A 20,182-nucleotide genomic window follows, 5' to 3' on the forward strand; every position below is an offset into this window, starting at 1 on the left:
TTCACATTTTTGAAAAGAAATTTGGAAATGGGTATTTAGGACCCATGCAAATAAAGAAGAAAATTTGGATTAGGGTATTTTTTTTTAATCAATGTTGGAAGTAGGTTAAAAAAACAACAACTGAGGTGAAAAGAGAGCTTCCCAGTAGGCTCTGTTTTCTTTAAAAATATTTGCTAACCATTTTTTAGTACTTTGGTGTACAGAGTTAGTTTGTTACTGAAGTAACAAAACACTATAGGTGTGTGTGGTTCAGCCCATTCATTAGGGAAATGGCAGCTTGTTTGATAGGATTCTTTTTTTCTTCACTGTAATGAGATTTTTGCCTATGGATTTAAATTTTTACAAATTAAGTAATGTTGAAAATTCAAGATTCTGCGGAAGAAAATGATTGTGAGTCCCCACTGTGCCAACCAAATGTGATTCTGCAATACCTGGAGACGGGGATTTGTGCAGCTGCTCCTGGCGGTGGTGTGGTGACTAAGAGAACGAGCCCACCCTTAGTGGTGCCGCTCACGTCCTCAGAGCTGCAGTAGTGCCCGACCTTGAAGAGTGGGCAAGGAAGGCAAACATAACCGTCTGGCTGCACAGTGGCCCACGTGGCCCTCAGACACCTGTGGAGGCAAGCCCACTGAGAAGTAGCACCCTTGGCAGTAGTGACTCAGGATCTGTGAAATCTCCTTTTCATAACAGTGGGTGATTCTCATCCGCCAAGGAGATCACATCCGGCCTGAACTCTCCAGGCCCTGATGCAGGGCCCAGCGGAGCATCTGAAGGCACAGCTGAAGGTGCTAAAACCAGCACTGTGCATTCACTGCAGAGTGGAAGCTGGCAACTAGGAAGGCCATTGTCCACAGATCCACATTATTACATCTGTGGAAGTGCTTAGTTTTTATCTTTTTACTTCTAATTCTTTCTGCTTAAGTATTCTTAAATGATCACTGCTCAGAACCCAGGGTCTTGGGATCAAACTCTGGTCATACAGGCTGGAGAAGGCTATGGGGAAACAGAATCCTCCTGGGTCTCAGGTGGGTGCATGATGCCTGAAGGGCTCTCCCACCCTCCCTTCCTTCTTTCCTGCTCTGCCTGGTCACAGCATGGGTGCAGAGGGCTCCCTTAGGGAGGATTGGGAAGGAGGAAGCTGAAGTTTCAGGTAAGGCAGCCCCTTCTGTGGACTCCTTTCCACCACGGCCCCCTTGAGGAGGAGTGAGAACCAGGAAGGACAGGTGAGTCTCATCTGAGCTGACTAACGTCCAGCTCAGCCAGCCCTTGATGTCCCCAAGACATCCACCCACCGCAGTGAAAGATGGTAGGACTCACTGCCATTCATAACCCATGTCCACAATGCTGGGAAAGAAAAACCAAGTTCAATTTACCAAAATATCTGTATTATCTATAAAAATTGAACTCTAATGAGTCACTGCTACTGGAGGCAGCGATATCCGACTATGTTGGCTGCATAGGCAGATGGCTGCGTCCCAGCAGCCCACAGGCAGATCATGGCACTGAGTGGCACGTGGCCCGGCTCATTTGTAAGGCCTCAAGAACCTGGACACTTTGGAACGTAGCAATCGGATGAAAGATCTTGGGAACATCTCTCGGGATTCCTGGGCTGTGTACTTGAAATAGTTCTGGGGGTGGGCCAGGACATCAAACAGAGCTTTGATCAGCTTCTTATCCTAAAAAGAACACAAGTTTTGTTACTGGGCCAAAATACTTAAACATTCCAACATTTTGCCAATGGAACTATAATGTCCCAGTGTTGGACAGTAGGTTGCTGAGCTGAGAAACACTTAGTGAAAATTGTTTCCTCTGATTTTTATCTCTTTTCCAGTATTTATTTTCCCAAAGTATCTACAAAAAACATGGGTTACCTTTGTAAAGGAAAGGGTAATATATAAAAAATGGTTTTCCTTTTCTAAACCAGATGAGATGCAACACTGGAATCTGGGGAATATTTACAGGGTTGGTGAGATGGCAAGTGTCTGATAAGTACTTATAAGCATCTAAAATTTGGTGGACTTTAGGCTTGAAGGATAAACAAGGAGTCAATGATATTCAGTTATTTGGAGAGTGAACATGGAACCATGATTTGCCACTGGCCTGGATTTAGAGTAAGCAAGTTTCCCACTGTTCCTCCACGCATTTCCAAATTTAAAAAAAAAAAAAATACAGTTTCACTTGACAACACCGAAGAAAGCCATCTGAATATTTGTTTTAATTAAGTCTGGTGAAGATATAAAACTGACCTCAGCCCAGAGCAGGCTTGGTGTCTGAAAGGTGGCAACATGGAGCAAAAGGAAAACCTTCCTCCAGTGGTGCCTGGGAGCTCCATGGGTGACTGCAGCATCCCCCTTCACTATGTACCTACCTTAAGTATTTCCTGATGGTTCTCAGATGCATAGAGCCTGCCATCTCGAACTATATCTTCAATGAGCTCCTGATAGTCCTCTGTTGGAATAAAGGACATGATTGACATTCATGGGATTTAGTTATTTCCAAACTCACTCTTTCTTTCATTTTTAAATAAGGTTCTGAGAAATGCCTCTTCTGCAGCTGCTATCAGAACAGTGACCGCTGTGATACTGAGAAGGTGATCAGAAGAGAACTTCCACAGACTCCCACATCCTCTCACCTACCAGCCTCTGCACCCACCTCTTCTGTTCCATCTTCCCTTGGATGAACCCTCTGTGCATCCAGTCAACACCCTTCCTCCACTTTTTCCACTGGCTCCATCTTCTCTCACCAAGTCAAGGGCATTGTTCCAGCACTTCTGCCCTTTCTTTCCTACATGATGACATTTTCTCTCTCTATTGGGCCTTCCCCATCAGCATGTAAACATGTTATTATGTCTGCAATCCCAAAAAAGTCCCCGCCTTGACCTCATTTCTCCCTCAGCTTCCATCCTACATTTTTTCCCTCTTTATTGCAAAACTACTCAAAAGAATTGTCAACACTCACTGTCTCTAGTCACCCCTCCTCCTCGATCCACTTCTTCACTCAGCTTCCGGGATACCATGCTTTCAGGTTTTCCTCCTACCTCACTGGTCACTTTGTCTGAAGTTCCTTTGCTGTTCTTCCTCCTCTCCCTGACCTCTTACTATGGGAGGGTTGTAGGGCTCAGAGCTTGGTTCTCATCTCTTCCATCTATACTTGCTCTCTGGTGAGCTCACCAGCCTCAGGGCTTTTCTCTTCTTCTCTACTTTTCTCCCTTCTGTCCTCCCTTTTTTCTCTCTGCCCTTGTATTATGTAAAACAATCAAGCTTCTTAGTACCAAGCAAGACTCTTCTTTCCTTTTTTCGTCTTTTTTTTTTTTTTTTTTTTTGGAGGGGATGGGGAGAATTTCATTGGTTAAAGAGGGAAGAAAGCTATGTTCATTTTCTTATTAGTTAATTTTTGGTGTTGATGTACATAGTAAATGCAGTGCACACAACGTAAGCTGTCTCCAAATCTAAATCCCCACCTTTCAAAGTCTAGCCTACTTCCTAGTCATAATTCAAACCAAGCACATGCAAAACACAATCTTTTCCAAATTCCAGGCTGAAAAGAATGCCTCTTTGTATGCATATCATGTACAAACAAAACCAAACAAATCATAAGAACATCACTGGAACTATGTGGAAAGAGTGCTTGAAAAAGTTTCTCCTAGTCAAGTGGTGATTAATGAACATTTATTAACTATTGTATGGTTCTCATGATTACTAATTTAATATAGGTTCAACCTCACTGGTGCTCTATTCATGTGGTATCTTCCTTCTTATTCTTCTACTTTAGTGAATATCAAATATGAGTAAGAGTACATGTTTATCTTGAATTCCTTTGTTGCAGAGTCTCTTCCTCAGAGAACTAGCTCCTCTTGATGATGGGTGTTCACCACTAGGAGGACCAGTTGCTGTGCCATGTCCTAGTGTAAGAGAGAACTGAAGCACTATTTGCCACCACACCAAATACTCCCAGACTGCTGTCTTTTTTAAATGTTTACTTATTTATTTTGAGAGAGAGTGTACAAGCTGGGGAGGGGCAGAGAGAGAGGGAGACAGAGTATCCGAAGCAGGCTCTGCGCTGTCAGCACGGAGCCTGATGCAGGGCCCGAACTCATGAACCATGAGATCGTTACCTGAGCCACCCAGGCACCCCAGACTGCTGTCTTTTAAAAACATTCCCTCCACTATCAAGAACTACCATGTTTTATCCCTTGCTACAACTGTCATGAGAAAAGCAGTCAAGAGTCATAGGTAAGAACTCAGACCCTGGAGTCCCAAAGATCTCTGCCACTTTGTCCTCCTGACCTCAGGCCAGTTAGTCTAAGTTAATCTCTAAGCCTGAGTGGTCTTGTCCATAGAATCAGGAAAGAATCGTGTCTATGGCAATTATGAGGGCTGTGCGGTGTCAAAGGCACTCAGCACATGCCTGGTACTCAGTACACGTACTCAGCGCAAGTTAGCTGGGACTACAGTTCTCCCCGTCCTCCAGTGGTCAGCAAGCCACTCTGTAGCAGCCTCACTTGCCCCTTCTAAATGTGATTTCTATTCTTCCGGGCTTGGAAACCAGCTATCAAGCTTGTCTGAAATATATGTTCAAAAAAAAAAAAAAAAAAGATGAAATAAGCTCTGAGTAAAGACCTAAAAGGCTTCTATATTACTAACACAGCAATTTTCAACTAGTATCTGCTGTGACATGTGTAAGACACACTCTCATGGGCCTCAGCAGCTTTATGTGTAATTTCCCTGGTTCAAGCTACAACTCTTTATTTGAGAAAATGAAAAAAAAAAAAAAAAGGTGTTTTCATGCATCACAAAGGTAGAGTTGAGAACAGCCAAGCAAAAAGATGTGAGCTTTAGTGATATTTATTCTGGAGTCTCCGTGTCTTTTTTGGTTCTTTCACTGATTCCAGATTGGGGGTAGGGGGGCTGTTGGTTGTTTGCTTTCAGGTAGATGAGGTGTTCTGTCTCTTTCAGCAGAGCCACATGGGAGGCATTTGTGTCCACCTAGGGCTCTGATCCTAAGAGCCCTTATCAGGAGGGATTTGGCATGGTTTCAGGCACAGAGTTGATAATCCTGGATTTGGAACATGTTATAAATGTGAAATGCTTTTATAAAATCCATAGAATACTATCTGTCCAAAACATCTACTGTCAACACTTGTGTAAAAACCTTCAATGGCTCATGGCTCCCTGTAAGATTAGGTCCACCCTTCTGAGTTTAGCACTCCAGGCCCTTCACCACCCAACTCCACATGCTTCTAATCTTATCTCTCACTGCTAAGCCCCATGCACCCTACCGACTGACCAAATCAGGCCATTAATCAGTCCCCATACATGCCAGGTACTCTATCCTTTGGCCTAGATCATTCTCTCTAACTAATGTTCTTCCCATTATTAAAAAAAACACAAAACAAAACAAAACAAAACAAAACACACACACACACACACACACACACACAACTCATATGTTCTTTCAAGGCCCAAATCTCTTGAGATTTTGCTGTATTCTTTCCAGTGCATTTTGTATTTTAAGTAAATATTTATCAACCAAGTCCCAGACCCAGGTAGGCCCCCAGGGCTCACAGGGGGCACCCCTTCACCTAACAAGAAGCAAATGAAACCAGAGAAGTCATCTGATTTGCCCAAAATTACACAGCAAATTAGTAGCAGAGACAGGACCAGAACTTGGGTCTTTCTCCCCTGCTCCTCAGGATTCCATGTAATAAAAGTCACAGTCATAATTAGCTAGTATTTACTGAGTATTTACTATGTGCCTGGCACTGCACCAAGTCCTTTGTGGATTATCACATTTAACTGCCATGTTAGATCTAATGATTATCCTCATTTACACATTAAGAACATGAGACTTAGAGATGGTAAGTAACATACACAAAGTCACTGAAGAGATTAGGTCGAGGCTGGCCCATATGCTTCCCCACCAAGCCATGCTCACTTTTACTTATTTTCTAAAACATCTTTTCATCCCTGTAGTCAGTGTCCCCAAATGCTTGTTTAAAATTTGACACATGTGAGTCAGCAGTGTCCTTTCTCCTTATTCCACCTGCCTTTCTGAGCACATGTGCTTGTCAGCAATCTACCAGCTGGCCCAGAAGTTGGTTCTCCTGAAAGCAGAGAAGCTCCTTGGGCGTGATGCAGCCCAAGCTTCACAGCGCTTACCGTCGTATGTCACATACGGGACCTGGAACCCTCTGGCGCTGTTCCCTTCATTGGACTTAAACTGAATCCACAGCTTCTTTGACCTGGAGGTGAAGGCGATGGGGCGTTCATAGGTCTGACAGGTTTCGTATGTTGTCACAGAATTCGATGAAGCTGCCAAGGGAAGTTAGAGAGGGCAGGGTTCAGGACTCATCCTGAGCAGCAGACAATGAACACTCATCGTTTCAAATGAAAACACCGTAAAACAAGTTATGCTCCAGAGCTCTTTGGGCTCAGCTCATAAGAGCCAAAGTCCTGGGAATTGACTGGACTCCACTGGTGATTGCAAGCCCCCAGAGAAGGCTAACTGAAACGCCCATGGCTAGGCAAACAGCAGCAGCCCAGGCTGCGGTGCTCACTGCAGGGGCTAAGGAGAGGCCGTCTAATTCCAGAGCTACCTGCTGTCATCCAGCAATAACCACCCCCAATCCCCGCATGCTTCCAGAGACTAGGTGGTGCACTATGCACTTCATGGACTTTATCTCACTTAATCCTCTGAAAGTCACAGGAAGTCGGTGCCGTTGTTAACTCATTTACAGAGTTTAAGCATTTGCCCAGGGTCACAGAGCCAGTGTGTGAATAGGTCAGGATTCAAACCCACACCTGACTTCAGACACTGTAACCACTAATAAGAGTGGCAAACACAGTGGCTCCATGTGTCATTATTATTCTAAGTGCTTTATGTACATGAAGTCATTTACTCCTCATGATAACCCTATGAGGTAGCAACTATTATCATCCCCATTTTAGCAGATGAGAAAAAGGAGTTGCAGAAAGAATCAGAATGTATGTCCAAGATCACGGAACTAACAAAAGGTGAAGCTGGGTTCAGGTCTACGCAGTCTGGCTGCTGAGCTCACTCACTACACTGCCTTGAAGTTGTGTTGCTGGCAGTGTCCCTTAATGGGCACTGGGTCATGCATCAGGATAGGAGGAGGGTCCCTCCTGGCTGGACTATGACTTTAGCCTCGGTCAGTCCCAAAGCCACGAGTGGCTTCCCACAGTGAGACAACGGTCTGGGGCCTGGCTTCCATGAGCTTCATTGGCTCTGTGTGATGTTGTGGAAGAGGGTCCCCGGCAAGCCCGGGGAGGGGGAGACTGACCTGCAGAATCACTACCTCTGGGATTCAGCAAGAGGCCTCAAGGTGGGTTTGTCTAAATTTTGTTTCTTGGCAAACACTATAAACTCATGTCCCATCTCTGTTCTAATACAGAGGTGACACTAGCCTTGCTGCTCACATTTAAAGCTGGGGAGCATGCCAGCAGGCTTCCACGCTAGCCTTAGAGGGGAGGGGAGAGAGGGGACGCACAGGTTTTCCGCATCACCAGGTAGTCTCCACAGTCATCTTCTATGGGCAGGAAGATCTCAGGGACCACAATCAAGATTCGGCGCTTGGGCGGCGGGTTGATGGTCCATGTACACTCCGTGTTGGCTGGGTAATTGCCTGGGTAGTTTGGGGATTCAATGTATCCGGTGAAATCTCCCAGCTCCCCTCCACATCTTCTGTCTGGAAGAGGAAATGCCATGAGTTATGAAGGCACAGCATTTTCATCATTCTGTCATGGCCACCAGCAGCTCAATTGAGGAGAACCACTGCATCCTCTTGCCATTGAGGAATGGCACCATCCCAGGAATTAATGTGTCCTGTAATGCCTACGGTCGCCCGTGGGAGCCTAACTACACTAACTCCCCACACAGAGCTCACCCCACTGAGTTCCCCTCTGAGTTACCATTTTCTCTTTAACTTGAAGGTGCTCAAGATCAGAGGAAGGCATTCATGAAACAAAGGATGAATTTGGTTTTCAATATTTTGCTTACAAAGTCTAGGTGCCAGGGGAACCCATGACATAGAATTTCTAGGTCTTTAAAAATAGGGAGAACAGAGCTGACTGCTAACTAGAGGATATGTGACCCTTTCCTAGAGACCTTAATGAATTTATGATAGCCATATTCTTTCTCTTTTCTTTCTGGTCAAGACCACATTTTACTTTTGGTGCAGAAGAAAATTCCAATTAGGTCTCAGTCAATATGGGGCTTGCTGGATACTCACCTCTGGGAGCAAAGATCAGGAGCACTCGCGTGTGCACACACACACACACACACACACACAGCCCTCAGCCATTGAATCTCCATTCATCCAATAAATGTTAGCAAAAGCTCTGGGAGTTCAGAAATGAGAAAGACACAGTCCTTGCCCTCAAGGGGCTTATTGTATAAAACTGTCAGGTGCACCTGTGCGGGAGAGGATGTTGAAGGCACTATTTTTTTCCTCTCTAATTGTAACTGGCAATTATTTTTTTTAATGTTTATTTATTTTTGAGAGAGAAAGTGTGAGTGGGGGAGGGGCAGAGAGAGAAGGAGACAGAAGATCCTAAAGCAGGTTCCATGCTGTAGGCAGAGAGACCGATGTGGGACTTGGATCCATGAACCATGAGATCATGACCTGAGCCAAAGTTGGATACTCAACCAACTGAGCCACCCAGGTGCCCTGTAACTGTGAATTATTATTCCCACTAAAAAAATTTCTTCTTGGAAGGGGGTGGAGTGGGGAGAGCCATGGAGTTGAGAAGGACTCAACTTCAAGTCTGAAGGACAGCCTGAAGATCCGTGCCATGTGGCTCCTAAGGGCCAATGAAGGGTTGGGGATGGGAGGACAAGGAAACAGATTTCATCTGGGTACAGGGAAGAATTTTCCAACACTGTGAACTTCAATCCCAAACTCCTCCAGTTTGGGAAGGCCTCCTTGCTCCCCTACACCACTGTGTTAATGACAATGAGTCAGCTGAGATTCACTTCTGACCTTTAGTAGAGAATTTTACATAATGGTTAAAAACCAACCAACCAGCTAAATATACAACAAGTCCTTGAATGATCTGCTCCCCATTCCTACAGGACACAAATAAAATTCCTTTGTGTGGCATTCAAGGCTTCCCTTCCTGCTCTGCCTCAGATTCCACTCAGACATTCCATGATCCAGGTCCAGGGGGTCTCTTAAAAAGCCTTTCATTTTTCCGAGTGTGTGTTTCCTTCCAGCTGTGGTCTTGGGTATAAAGCTCTTTCTCCTGCTCTCCCCCCACCCTCTCCATCAAAACCTTCTCATGCCTTCCAGAAGCCTTCCCTCATCTCTCTAGGCAGAGTTAATTGCTCTTTCCTCTTCAATCCTACAACCTGTGCTGCCTGCAGGGCAAGGGACTTATTCTGCTTGGAGGGTCTCGCATATGACAGGTCCTCAAACAATGTTTGCTGAACTGAAACTCTGTGGGAGGAAATTTCAGCGAGCATAGCCTGTCAATGTGCCCAGAGAAGTAGCCAGGATCAACACAAGTAAGTACCTGAGAGCCAAGCCTGGCTCTCCTTCGGTGCTGACCTGCAGTGCCTGAGCTGGGTTAACCGTGTCCTCATGGTTCTCAAGGCACCTGGGACCGCTGCACCAACCCCCCTAGTCCCAGGTGGACCCAGGCACCTCCCTCTTGGTCAAGACTGTGAAAGCCTTAGAGAGACCTACCTTTACATTGAGTTATGTTTGTGGAGCCATCAAAGTCAGTGGTAGTATTTCCTGGGCAAGAAACACAATTATTTTTTCCAAATTCAGGTTGATATGTTCCTGCTGGGCAACGAATACATCGGTGAGTGGTGGTGTTGTAGAAATGTCCAGGTGAACATTGAACTGTGGGGTCGGGGGAGGGTGGAGAAAATGAAAAAAAAATTGTGTTTTCATCAACAGTCACATAAAAGTTTTCACAGTTGGTGAAATAAATTTGTATGCCCAAATGAAGTACTGCTTTCCTACTAATCTGGGGCTAATCAACACTTAATTCCCTAAATAGCCAGCTTGGGTGGGACCTGTGACTCACAACACTGAGCAAAATACAAAGGGAACAAAGTATGGGTGTATCTTCACAGAGTTTACAGTCCATGCAGAGTCAGGCATAAATGAGCACAGCCTGAGTTCTCATGCAAAGCACGCTTGTGAGCTGTGAGAGTGCTTAACTGATGCCAGGTCCTGGGAGAGGTGGCAGTGGGTCTCTGGGGAAGGGCAGGACCTATATGGGAGGGGGGCCAGGGGAGGGCGCTGAGAGGTAGGAAGGCTGGAAAGAAGGAGCCAAGAACCTGTTGCATAAAACCTGTTCACTTCTCCCAGACCAGTCAGCCCTGTCTGAAGGGGGCCAGGTGGCTGGGGGAGACCACATCTAGGGAGTTCCCATGCTCCTTGTATATCCTGCAGGAGTGGATGGTGCTGGGACCTGACCTCTCAGCTACTGGGACACCACACAAGGCACCTCTGGGCTGGGCTTGATAGGAGCTTTACCAGACGCCCACGGTTCTCAAAAGGGAAATTCAGCTCTGGAAAAAAGCAAGCTGCGAAGTCCTCACCTCTGGTTTCACAGTCCTGGAAGGAAGTGGCTCCCAGATGTTTGGTAGGGAGGCCTCCTCCACAGGGGAAGCAGGAAGTACGGCCGGCCTCAGGCTGGAATGTGCCCAGGGCACAGAGCTGACAGGGTGCAAAACCATCTGCAGAATATTCACCGGGTTGGCACAGACCTGGGGAAACCAATGACCCTAAGTGAGCAAGGCCCCCTGGGCAGACCCTTTCCCATCTCTCTGTAGATGAGCTCAGAACTTGGTGAGACCTATTGCCCTATGCTGACCTGAGCTCCCACCTCTGTGAGAGGAGCCCTCTCCTGCCCTGCCACTGACCCTGAGTAGGTGGCATGTGAGTGCTTGATGTTTACACACAGAGCTACAAAGCATGGTGCCAAGATGGAGACCAAGGAGCCAAGTGTTAACTGCTTCCAAAGTTGGGATGAGGCCTGCATTTGCTTAAGGCTTAGGACTACACAGTGCCCAGATAGCCCCTGCAGTGCAGGAGCCCCCAGAGAGGGTTCTCTGCTCTGGAATCAATCTGGTAATCTGTCCCAGAAGTACACTCTTACCCAGCTGCTACATCCTAGTGATATAAAGACTCTTCTGGTCATGAAAGAAAGAGTCTCCCTGTTTTATCAATTATATACACTAAGTTACATCTTACACTAGAGTGTGCCCTGGACTTCCCCTACTAAATCCAACCAATCGAATCCACATTGATAGAGGGACCCAGTGGGTCTTTAAGCACCAGAGGGACTTTAAGCACCTTACTTTATTATTTTTTAAGTTTATGGCAAGAAGCACAGCCATAAACCAAAGGATTTCTAAAAGCACATGTTCCTTAGGAATTAGCTTGTCATTGCCAAGGTATTATGAAAATCTGTTGACTCTTGTACTGCTGATCTCTCCCTTATTAATTTTCACAGTCTTCTTTCTACCTATAAGTTCTAGATATAATGACATTTAATGAACACACACCCAGGGGAAGAGTCTGGAATCTGTCAGACCTATGTTCTGATGCCAGATCCTCCACTCTTTGGCTGTGTGACCTTCAGTGAGTTACCTGACCCTCATAAAGTTGTTGTAGTGATACAACAAGCAGAGGACTAATTCATGTAATATACTTTGCCTATGCCTGGCATAGGTAAGTACTCAATACATGTTAGCAATTATTATTATTATAATTACTACTAACATTATTATTATAAATATATCTTAATAAGGTCACATACAAGTATAAATAGATGCTCCAAAGTGCTTCCTTATCAACCCACAGTTGGTCCTAGGATTTCATAACAGGCCAAAGATATGGTAGGAGTCACGCAGTTAGTCTGAGGCTCTGATTTTTAAACCCTTTGAAAGATCCCACAGTTGAGTCGGGAGTCATGTAGGTGGGAACTAAAGCTGGCTCTGGGAGTCACTGGGAGGAGAGGCAGGGGCCACCTGCTCTCCACCACAGACATCACCTACAAACTACCGTGTCAGATCACACCTTCTATGTGAGCCCACAGAGCGTCAATACAGCTGGCCACTTAATCAAAAATCAAATATCAAATTATTTTATTAATAAAATAAATAGGAAATAAGCCCACAAAAATCTAAATCAACCTGGCTCTAGAGTTAACATAAGAGACATGAAAAACTCTTCACAGAGTTTTAACAAAGTCACCAAATGGTTACTCCTTAAAAATCAATACGGTATGAATTTGAGACCAAAACTGGACAAACAGTGAGAACCACTTTCTCCACTGTAACAGTACACACTGAGAGATCATTCAGGTGTCAAGGTATATTTATTTACAGTGAGTAAAGTGTGCATTAGCAACGCTTACACCTTCTTTTCTGACAATGCCTTCTATCAACTTTTCATTTATTTGTCCAAGTGAGCATCACCCCAGCATGTGTTGGGCACCAAGGTAGGCACTCGAGCCAAAGATAAACCCAATGTGGTCCCTGCCCATAGGAAGCCCATGGTGCACTGAAACGTTACTTAACACCTTCCATCTAAGCAATATTGGAGACCGGAGGAATAAGAAGGAGCAGATGGAACCCTTACCTCCACATTCAGATATATTCCAAGCTTCTGGAGTCTTCAGGGCTCCTGGATTTTCTGGTCTTGGGCACGGTTCACATGTGATTTGTCCTTCCTCATTTTGGAAGGTTCCATTTGGACATAAAATGCAGCGTTCTTGTGCTCCATCATAATATGTCCCAGCCCTGCAACTGACTAGCCAAAGTGGGAAATGATCTGGTCAGTGAGGGGACAGAGGCCAAGGAAGGAAGAGTGCTAGAGATAACAGTAAACAGATGGCATTGACCCCACACTCCTTCATACAAACCCCTGAATACAGAATGTGTGCCACCTTTGGGTTTTCTGTGCACACCCCTCTGCCATGATCTCTATGGCCCACTGTTAGAGGTGTTTACAGGTTTTTTCTCCATAGACCATGAACTCCTTGGAAGCAGGGATCACAGTGGTCTTAATTACCTTTGAGCACAAGCACTTGATGACTTTTGCTGTTTCACAGAGCTGTCAGAAGGATTATAAAGTGAAAATCATTCACTGAACATAGGCCTAGCGCTAAAGGAATAGAAACGAGGGTGCTATTAATTCTGGCTGATGGCATCCCTGAAGGCTTCCTAGAGGCCACATCTGTGTGCGACATTAAAGGATGAATAGGATCTCCCCAGGAAGAAAAGGGGGCAGGTCATAAAAGGTCATGCTTGACATATAGGAAGAGAGGGAAGAAAGGAAGCTTAGGATAGATTTTAAAAATTCTTGAATGCCAGGCATTTGGATTTTATTATTCAGGTAGAGGAACCATTGAAACATTCACTCTCTGGTGGCTGTGAGGAGGGTGATCTCAAAAGTCTTACCAATAAGCTCTCCAACATAGCACACTTCATGTTTGTAATCAAATTAATATATTATAAAGAGGAAACCATGGTAAATGTCTCCTGAAAGACTAAACTACAAGGAAATTAATAAACTATGCTTCTGACTTTATTTCTTGTATTAGTAGTTATTAAATATAGATTTATATCTTATTTTAGAATATAAATATAAAATAAATATGCTTAATTGGGTTCTTTAATATCATAGTCAAACATCATCACAACCATCAAAATAGCCTTTCTAATGGCTAACATTTACTAAGTACTTAATATCTCCTGTTAACCATGCCCAAATCTTTACGTACATTATCTCATATCCCCCAAAACAACCCTATAGGGGTGCCTGGCTGGCTCAGTCAGTAAAGCATGTGACTTTTGATCTCAGGGTCATGAGTTTAAGCTCCATTTTGGGCATGGAGCCTACTTAAAAACAAACAAACAAACAAACAAACAAACAAACACAACCCTTAGGATCTAACAACCCTAAGGAGTTAGGTACTATTTTTAACTACATTTTACAGAAATAGAGACTTAAGGACGTGAAATAATTTGGCCAAGCTCCCACAGCTAGTCTGTGAAATACACCTACAGTGAGATTAAGAATCTTGGATTTAAGGGGAAGAAAGTTCTCTAACAAAAGTGCAGAATCATAATTCAAGACTTTCCCAAGGATTCTCTATGTGGCATTAGGGGAGCTTGACTAGAATAAACATATTCTCTCTCTCTTTTTTTTAAATTTATTTATTTATTTTGAGGGATGATGGTGGAAAGAGAGCACAAGGGAGGAGCAGAGAGAGAAGGAAAGAGAGAGAATCCCAAGCAGCCTCTTTGCGGTCAGCACAGAGCCCAATTCAGGGCTCGAAACCACAAACCATGAGATCATGACCTGAGCTGAAACCAAGACTCAGACATTTAACCAACCGAGCCACCCAGGCCCCCCTCTCTTTTTTAATGTTGACTTATTTTTGTGAGAGACAGAAGGGGAGAGAGAGGGAGAGACAGAGAGTGCACACACAAATGAGCATGAGTGGGAGGAGGTGCAGAGAGAGAGGGAGACAGAGAATCTGAAGCAGACTCCAAGCTGTCAGTGCAAAGCCCAGTATGGGGCTTGAACCTATCAACCATGAGATCATGACCTGAGGTGAAGTTGGATGCTCAACCGACTGAGCTACCTAGGCACCTCAACACATTCTCTTTTCTACTGAAGCTGCTAAGAAATAGAAAACAAAATGTCACATGATAAAATTAGCTATCATATCTCTTCAATGTCTGTGAGGAGGAATATCTGTTTTCATGCAATTTTCATTTATACTTTTAGGGTTAAACATGGCAAGGCTCTCTATTACCATTAATAAAAACGTCTTTTCATTATTCACTTCAAAATCTAAAAAAGAAAAAAAAAAACCCAAACAAGGTTTTTTCTAAATCATAATAAGCCAAAATATAACATATTTCAAATATTATTTCTACAATGAAATTTCATCAATCAATAAAGTATACTCTAAATTCAAATTTTTAATACTTTTTTATATTGTTTGGATTGCCTTTTATAACATTCATAGTATCATTTTATTTAATTTTATCATATTTTTTTAAAAATTGAAAGTGAACCAAGCTCTCTTGCTTTCCTGGTAAATGTTATAATGAGTCTAATGTACAGATATGCGGCCGACAGAGTCTATAATTCCAGACCTAATTCTCGAATAGGAGAACCACTGGATAGTGGCTTCCATAATGACTCTGGTTTCAGTTCATCTCCCATGAAAAGTGGTGCTGGATTATGTACTAGGAATTCCTGACTTCTTATCCTGTGTCCCTCCTGACTGACCTAGGATGGGCCTACAGCAGGCCAGTAAGTGAGAGAGTAATTCCTTCATGGCTCTACCAAGTCAACTGTCATGAAGTCTGGCAGAAAGTAAATAAAACCCGGGCTGTCTGTCCGGATTCCCTCCAGCCAAGTCATTTCCATTTCTGTAACATGCATGTGCCTAGAGGGATAGTACCAGACGGCGGCAATGATTTCAAAGCCCCAAGAATCATAACTTTGAGTCAGATCAGCACAGTCTGTTCCATCATAGTTGCCCTGGTGGATAACGGATCCCTTCCATGGATGGACAGGAATGGCTCTTGTTCTCACTGGAATGAGTAACTGGATGGGCTCCTGCTGCTCTGGGTTTCCACTCTTCCTCAGAACAATTTAAACCCCCCAAAGCCTTTTCAAGATTACATTTTGAGAAGCCTCACAATGTCCCACATCTGTTGCAATTTTCCAACTGAGCAAAGGGCTGAGAAATGGCCCCTTGGGCTGCCCTGCAGAAAAGAGGGCACTGGTTCTTTTTTCTCCCAGTGAAAGGCCTGCTTCACACAAACAAACTCATATTGTCACTCACAGTTTCCATTTTCCTTCCAGAAAGACCTACAGAAATAATTCCTGCCAAGCACCTTCCAAATTAATTTGTTTCTTTCACAAGGGAAAAATGAGCTAAACAGTAAAAAGTGATGCTGAATGTCATGAAGAGATGCCTGAAAACAGCTTTTTGCAAATGTGCTGAAGATCTGGCCTAAAGAGGCCTCAATCACGCGTTCCAGTTGGTTCTCTTTTCTCCTCCAGCAGCCAGCTTGTTTTGCTGCCCCAGACAAAGGAGTCAATTGCCCCCAGAACACTTCACGATCACAGCAAAGCTTTTGTGTGTCTTCAGTGACCATTAAAATCCCATTCTCAAATCCCACACAGCTGTTTTCTCCCTCTATTAAAAAAAAAAAAAATACAAGAAAGCTTTTCTGATGCAAAAAGGAGAGACCAGCAGGGACCAGGATTAATGGCGACAAAGAGACCTGAAGGCTCACCCTCTTTTCAACACTATGGCCTTTGAGTATTTCAGGCTATGGACAAACACTATGGTCTCTCTGTGGTGAAGATGGTGAACCTAATAAAAGAGGTCACTCTCTAGCATCTGACTTGTTTTCTTACGAGGCACGCCTTGACTTCTGAAGGAAAGCCACAAGCTGCCCACGCCGGCCGATTCCCAGGGTGTTCTGGAGCTGCTGCTTTGTCACAGCTCAGAGGCTAAGACAATGCTGTGGCCTTGGGATTCTGGTTTGAAGCTCTTTTAAAGGAGCTGTTCAGAATAACAGGAAAGAGCACCCCTTCAGGCTGAGAGGCTGAGCTGCCACACCCATCCAGGTTTCTGGTGTGTGCTCAGGTTTGCTGTTTGAAAACGTTCTTAGAGTTGGGGCAGAGAGATGAGTGCAGCTGACACCTTCCTGAGGGGGCGGGGGGGGGGGGGGTTCCCCAAGGCATGCTGTGTTCTCTTCCTGCCTAGTCAACTGGGGCTGAGATGTCACTTCCTTCAGAGGGCCTCTTTTGCCCTGGATTTAAATATTTCCCCAAAGATTTGCCCTTTGCCCTCTTTTGTTTTAATGTTGGTGGCTATCCTTGGGATTTCATCTGTTGTCCCTGTGAAAATTCATTACTTCAGTTAAATGCTTAGCATTAATGATGTGCTAAGCACTGTTCTAAACAGAACTGGAGATATAGCAGAGAAGACAGATAAGGTCCTGCCCTCAAGGGGCTCTCATTCTAGTGGAGAATAGGGACAATAAGTAAGCAAATAAATAAATATATAGTAGAATGCTACCTAGAGGTAAGCATGAATGGAGGAAAGTGCAACAGGGTAAGAAGGTAGGAGAGTGGTGGAGTGGGGGTTGTATATATGTTGTCTTAAAGAGCATCCAGGCTTTCCTCTCTGAACAGAGACCAGACTGAAATGAAGGAAATGGCCTTGTGATGGGATTGCCTAATGGAAAAAAAAAAAAAAAAAGCCAGTGTAGCAGGAACACAGTGAAAGGGTCAGGGTGATAGGAGAGGAATTCTAAAAAGCAAGCAAGGGCCAGATTACATAGGTTCTTGAAGGTCACGGTAAGAAAATTAGATCTTACACAAGGTATATTGGAGGCTTCGCATAGGGGAGCCACATGATCTGACTTATGTTTTAACAGATCGTATGGCTGCTATGTGGAGAACACACTGAGTCAGGCAAGGGTAGGAAAACGAGTCAGAGCCTGTCACAATAGACTGGGCCCAGGATGATAGTGACTTGGAATAGAGCGGTAATGATGGAGGAAGACAAAACTATGTAGATCCAGGATATAATCTGAAAGCAGATATGATAAGATTTGCTAATGGATTGGATGAGAAGCATGAAAGAATGAGAGAGGTCAAGAAGACTGTGAGGTTTTCAATTTGAGCAATGAGGTAAATAGAAGTGCTATTTGCTGAGATGAGGGAGAAGCAGGTTTTACTTGGGAGGGAGGGAGGGAGTAGGATAAAATGTTTTGTGGAGTTTAAGATGTCTGTTGGCCATGCAAGTATTGATATTGAGAAGGCATTGGTTTTACTATTGGTCTCCAAGGTAGCATATTACACCTCGGGGTTTACAAAATGATCCACTGGGTGCAGACAAAGCATTTTCCCATCTATGCCTATTAATTTTTACCTAAAAAAAAAAAATAAGAAATAAAGAAAGGTTCACTGGTTTAGTGTAGGGTATAAGATTGGTCCCACAGTCTGTCCACATCTCCATGAGTCAGAGACACATGGGAAGTAACAAGGTCTCCAAGGAAAGGGAAAAACAGGCATCCACAGCTCTGAAGGTGGGAAGGTACTGACTGCTTTGCTTCTTTTCAAAGTATTGAGAATTACAGTTTGCCTAGTTGAATAGATCATTTGATTATATTATCCAGTTTCAGCCAAGCTAACTGGCACAAAATAGAGAGCAGCTTCATACAATCATACAGAAACCCTGGACTGAGCAGGTATGGGTAAACAGCAGGGAAGAGCCAGGTGGACATGCCTTTCACTACCGAACTAGTTCTCTGTCAAACATCAAGAGATGGAAACAGTAATGATTTCATCAGACCTGACAAGAGTTGAGCCAAAACACTGGCAACTCACAAAAAGACTATTTGAAAGATGGCTTTATAACCACTACTGTTAGCAATGAACCTTTCCAAATTATAAATATGGTACCTTAAGATGCTGGCCAGTTATTTTTAAATTTTGTTTACTTAATCTGTAACTCATTCTTCTATCTTTTATGATAGGCATAATATGTTAGCCAATAGTATAAGTATGTGACTTTTACACAAACATTCATAAATTCAAAAATATTTCACTGTGTGTGTGTGTGTGTGTGTGTGTGTGTGTGTGTGTGGTGAAGACCATTGAACACACCTGAGATAAAGAAGTCCATAATTCAAAAGAGAGGTTAGAGCTGGAGAGGGCAGTTTGGCAGTCACCAGCACATGGTGGTATTTAAAGATCTGGCAGCGAATGAGGTCATGTAGGAGAGTGTGAAGATACAAGATGGGGGACAGAGGACTGAGCCTTGGGATATCTGATGTTTAGAGATCAAAAATTAGGGGAGAAGCAACATGTAAAATAAAAAAGGAGCAGCCATTGAGGTGGGAGGAGAGCCAGAAGAGTGTGGTGTCTGAAACTCAGGAGAAGAGAGTGCTTCCAGGAGGAGGGAGTGGAAATAAGTACCTGGATGAGAGTTGGCAACTGGAATTGGTAACATAAAAGTGGTTCAAAAAGCGTCATAGTGCTTTTCTTGGGAAAAGCAGTTTCAGTAGAGGGGTTGGGAACAAAAACCAGACTGACTAGAGTTGAGGAGAAAATGGGAGGGGAGGACGCAAAGACAGCAAGTTTAGATAACTTTTTCAAGGCGTTTGGCTCTCTGGGGGTGGGGGGGGGGGTGGTCAAAGAAATGAGGCAGTATTTGGAGAGAGGCATGAAGTCAAAGGAGGGTTTGTTTGGTTTTTCCGACAAGAGATAGGTTTGTGTGCTGTTGGAAATGATCTAGCAGAGAGGAAGAATTCTGAGACGAGGGGTCACTGGGGACAATAACAGAAGCAATGTTTTTGAGAAGGTGAAAGCAAATGGGCTCCAGAGCCCAACTGGAGAAGCTGACCTTGGCAGGAGCATGGGATATTCATCCATTTTTACAGGAAGTGGGTCAGAGTATGTGTGAACAGATGCAGGACAGGAGGGCTGGTCTGTACATGATAAGATAAAGTTATTTTCCTAGCCTCCCAGAAGCTCATGGACATCACTGCCTGGAAGTCTTGCTGCAACTCAAATTTAACTTGCTCAAAGGGAATGCTTCTCTTCCCCTCCCTGCCCAGTCCTTCCTACCCCTCTGGCTTTGCTCTTTATAAATGGCATCTCTACTCCCCCAGGCACCAAGACTCCAACCCTTGCAATCCCACACGTAGTTATTATTCCAGACCTATTTCCTCCCTGCCCCATCAGTCAGCTGCAGCATTCTGCGGCTGTGTCTTTTGTCCATCTGCTAATCCTCACCTCTGTGGAAGTAGGGTCCTTTGATCCTCACCATCTCCTATCTAGAGATGAATAACCTCCCAACTACTTCCCTTGCCTTCTGTTCCTCCCTGCTTCAGCCCTGTCACAGCATAAAGTCATGCTAAAGTACTTCTCGGACTGCTTCCCTCCCTGACTCCAAAACCTCCTTGACTTGACTCCCAGCACTCCTCTTAGCATCTTTGATTCAGAACTCAGCCTTTAGTCTCCTTTTCTGAGTTTTCTTTCTTTCTCATGCTCTCTCAAGAGCCTATTTTTTTCTGCTTTTCTTATAAATCTTTTCTGATTATTTCTTCCCCAGTGATCACATTCATCCAGCCACTCAACCAACCCACAGGCTTT

The 20,182-nt window shown here is 44.2% G+C and overlaps 1 protein-coding gene across 2 annotated transcripts in view; it reads right to left on the bottom strand.

Annotated features, from left to right (window-relative positions):
* Positions 1-1,354: 1,354 nt before the first annotated feature.
* Positions 1,355-20,182, bottom strand: part of SCUBE2 (signal peptide, CUB domain and EGF like domain containing 2) — a 63,006-nt gene continuing 44,178 nt past the window's right edge. The window contains exons 17-23 of one of the 2 annotated variants that reach the window (XM_042905341.1): positions 12,620-12,790; positions 10,573-10,740; positions 9,704-9,865; positions 7,508-7,705; positions 6,159-6,311; positions 2,369-2,448; positions 1,355-1,676 (exon numbers count right to left, since the gene is read on the bottom strand). In XM_042905341.1, the coding sequence (XP_042761275.1) occupies positions 1,524-1,676; positions 2,369-2,448; positions 6,159-6,311; positions 7,508-7,705; positions 9,704-9,865; positions 10,573-10,740; positions 12,620-12,790 (1,085 nt within the window). In that variant the 3' untranslated portion in view covers positions 1,355-1,523. The remainder of the gene's footprint in view (positions 1,677-2,368; positions 2,449-6,158; positions 6,312-7,507; positions 7,706-9,703; positions 9,866-10,572; positions 10,741-12,619; positions 12,791-20,182) is intronic. The other variant, XM_042905342.1, reaches the window with a different exon arrangement.

The sequence above is a fragment of the Panthera leo genome, chromosome D1 (assembly GCF_018350215.1).
Source record: "Panthera leo isolate Ple1 chromosome D1, P.leo_Ple1_pat1.1, whole genome shotgun sequence".
Lineage (NCBI taxonomy): Eukaryota > Metazoa > Chordata > Mammalia > Carnivora > Felidae > Panthera > Panthera leo.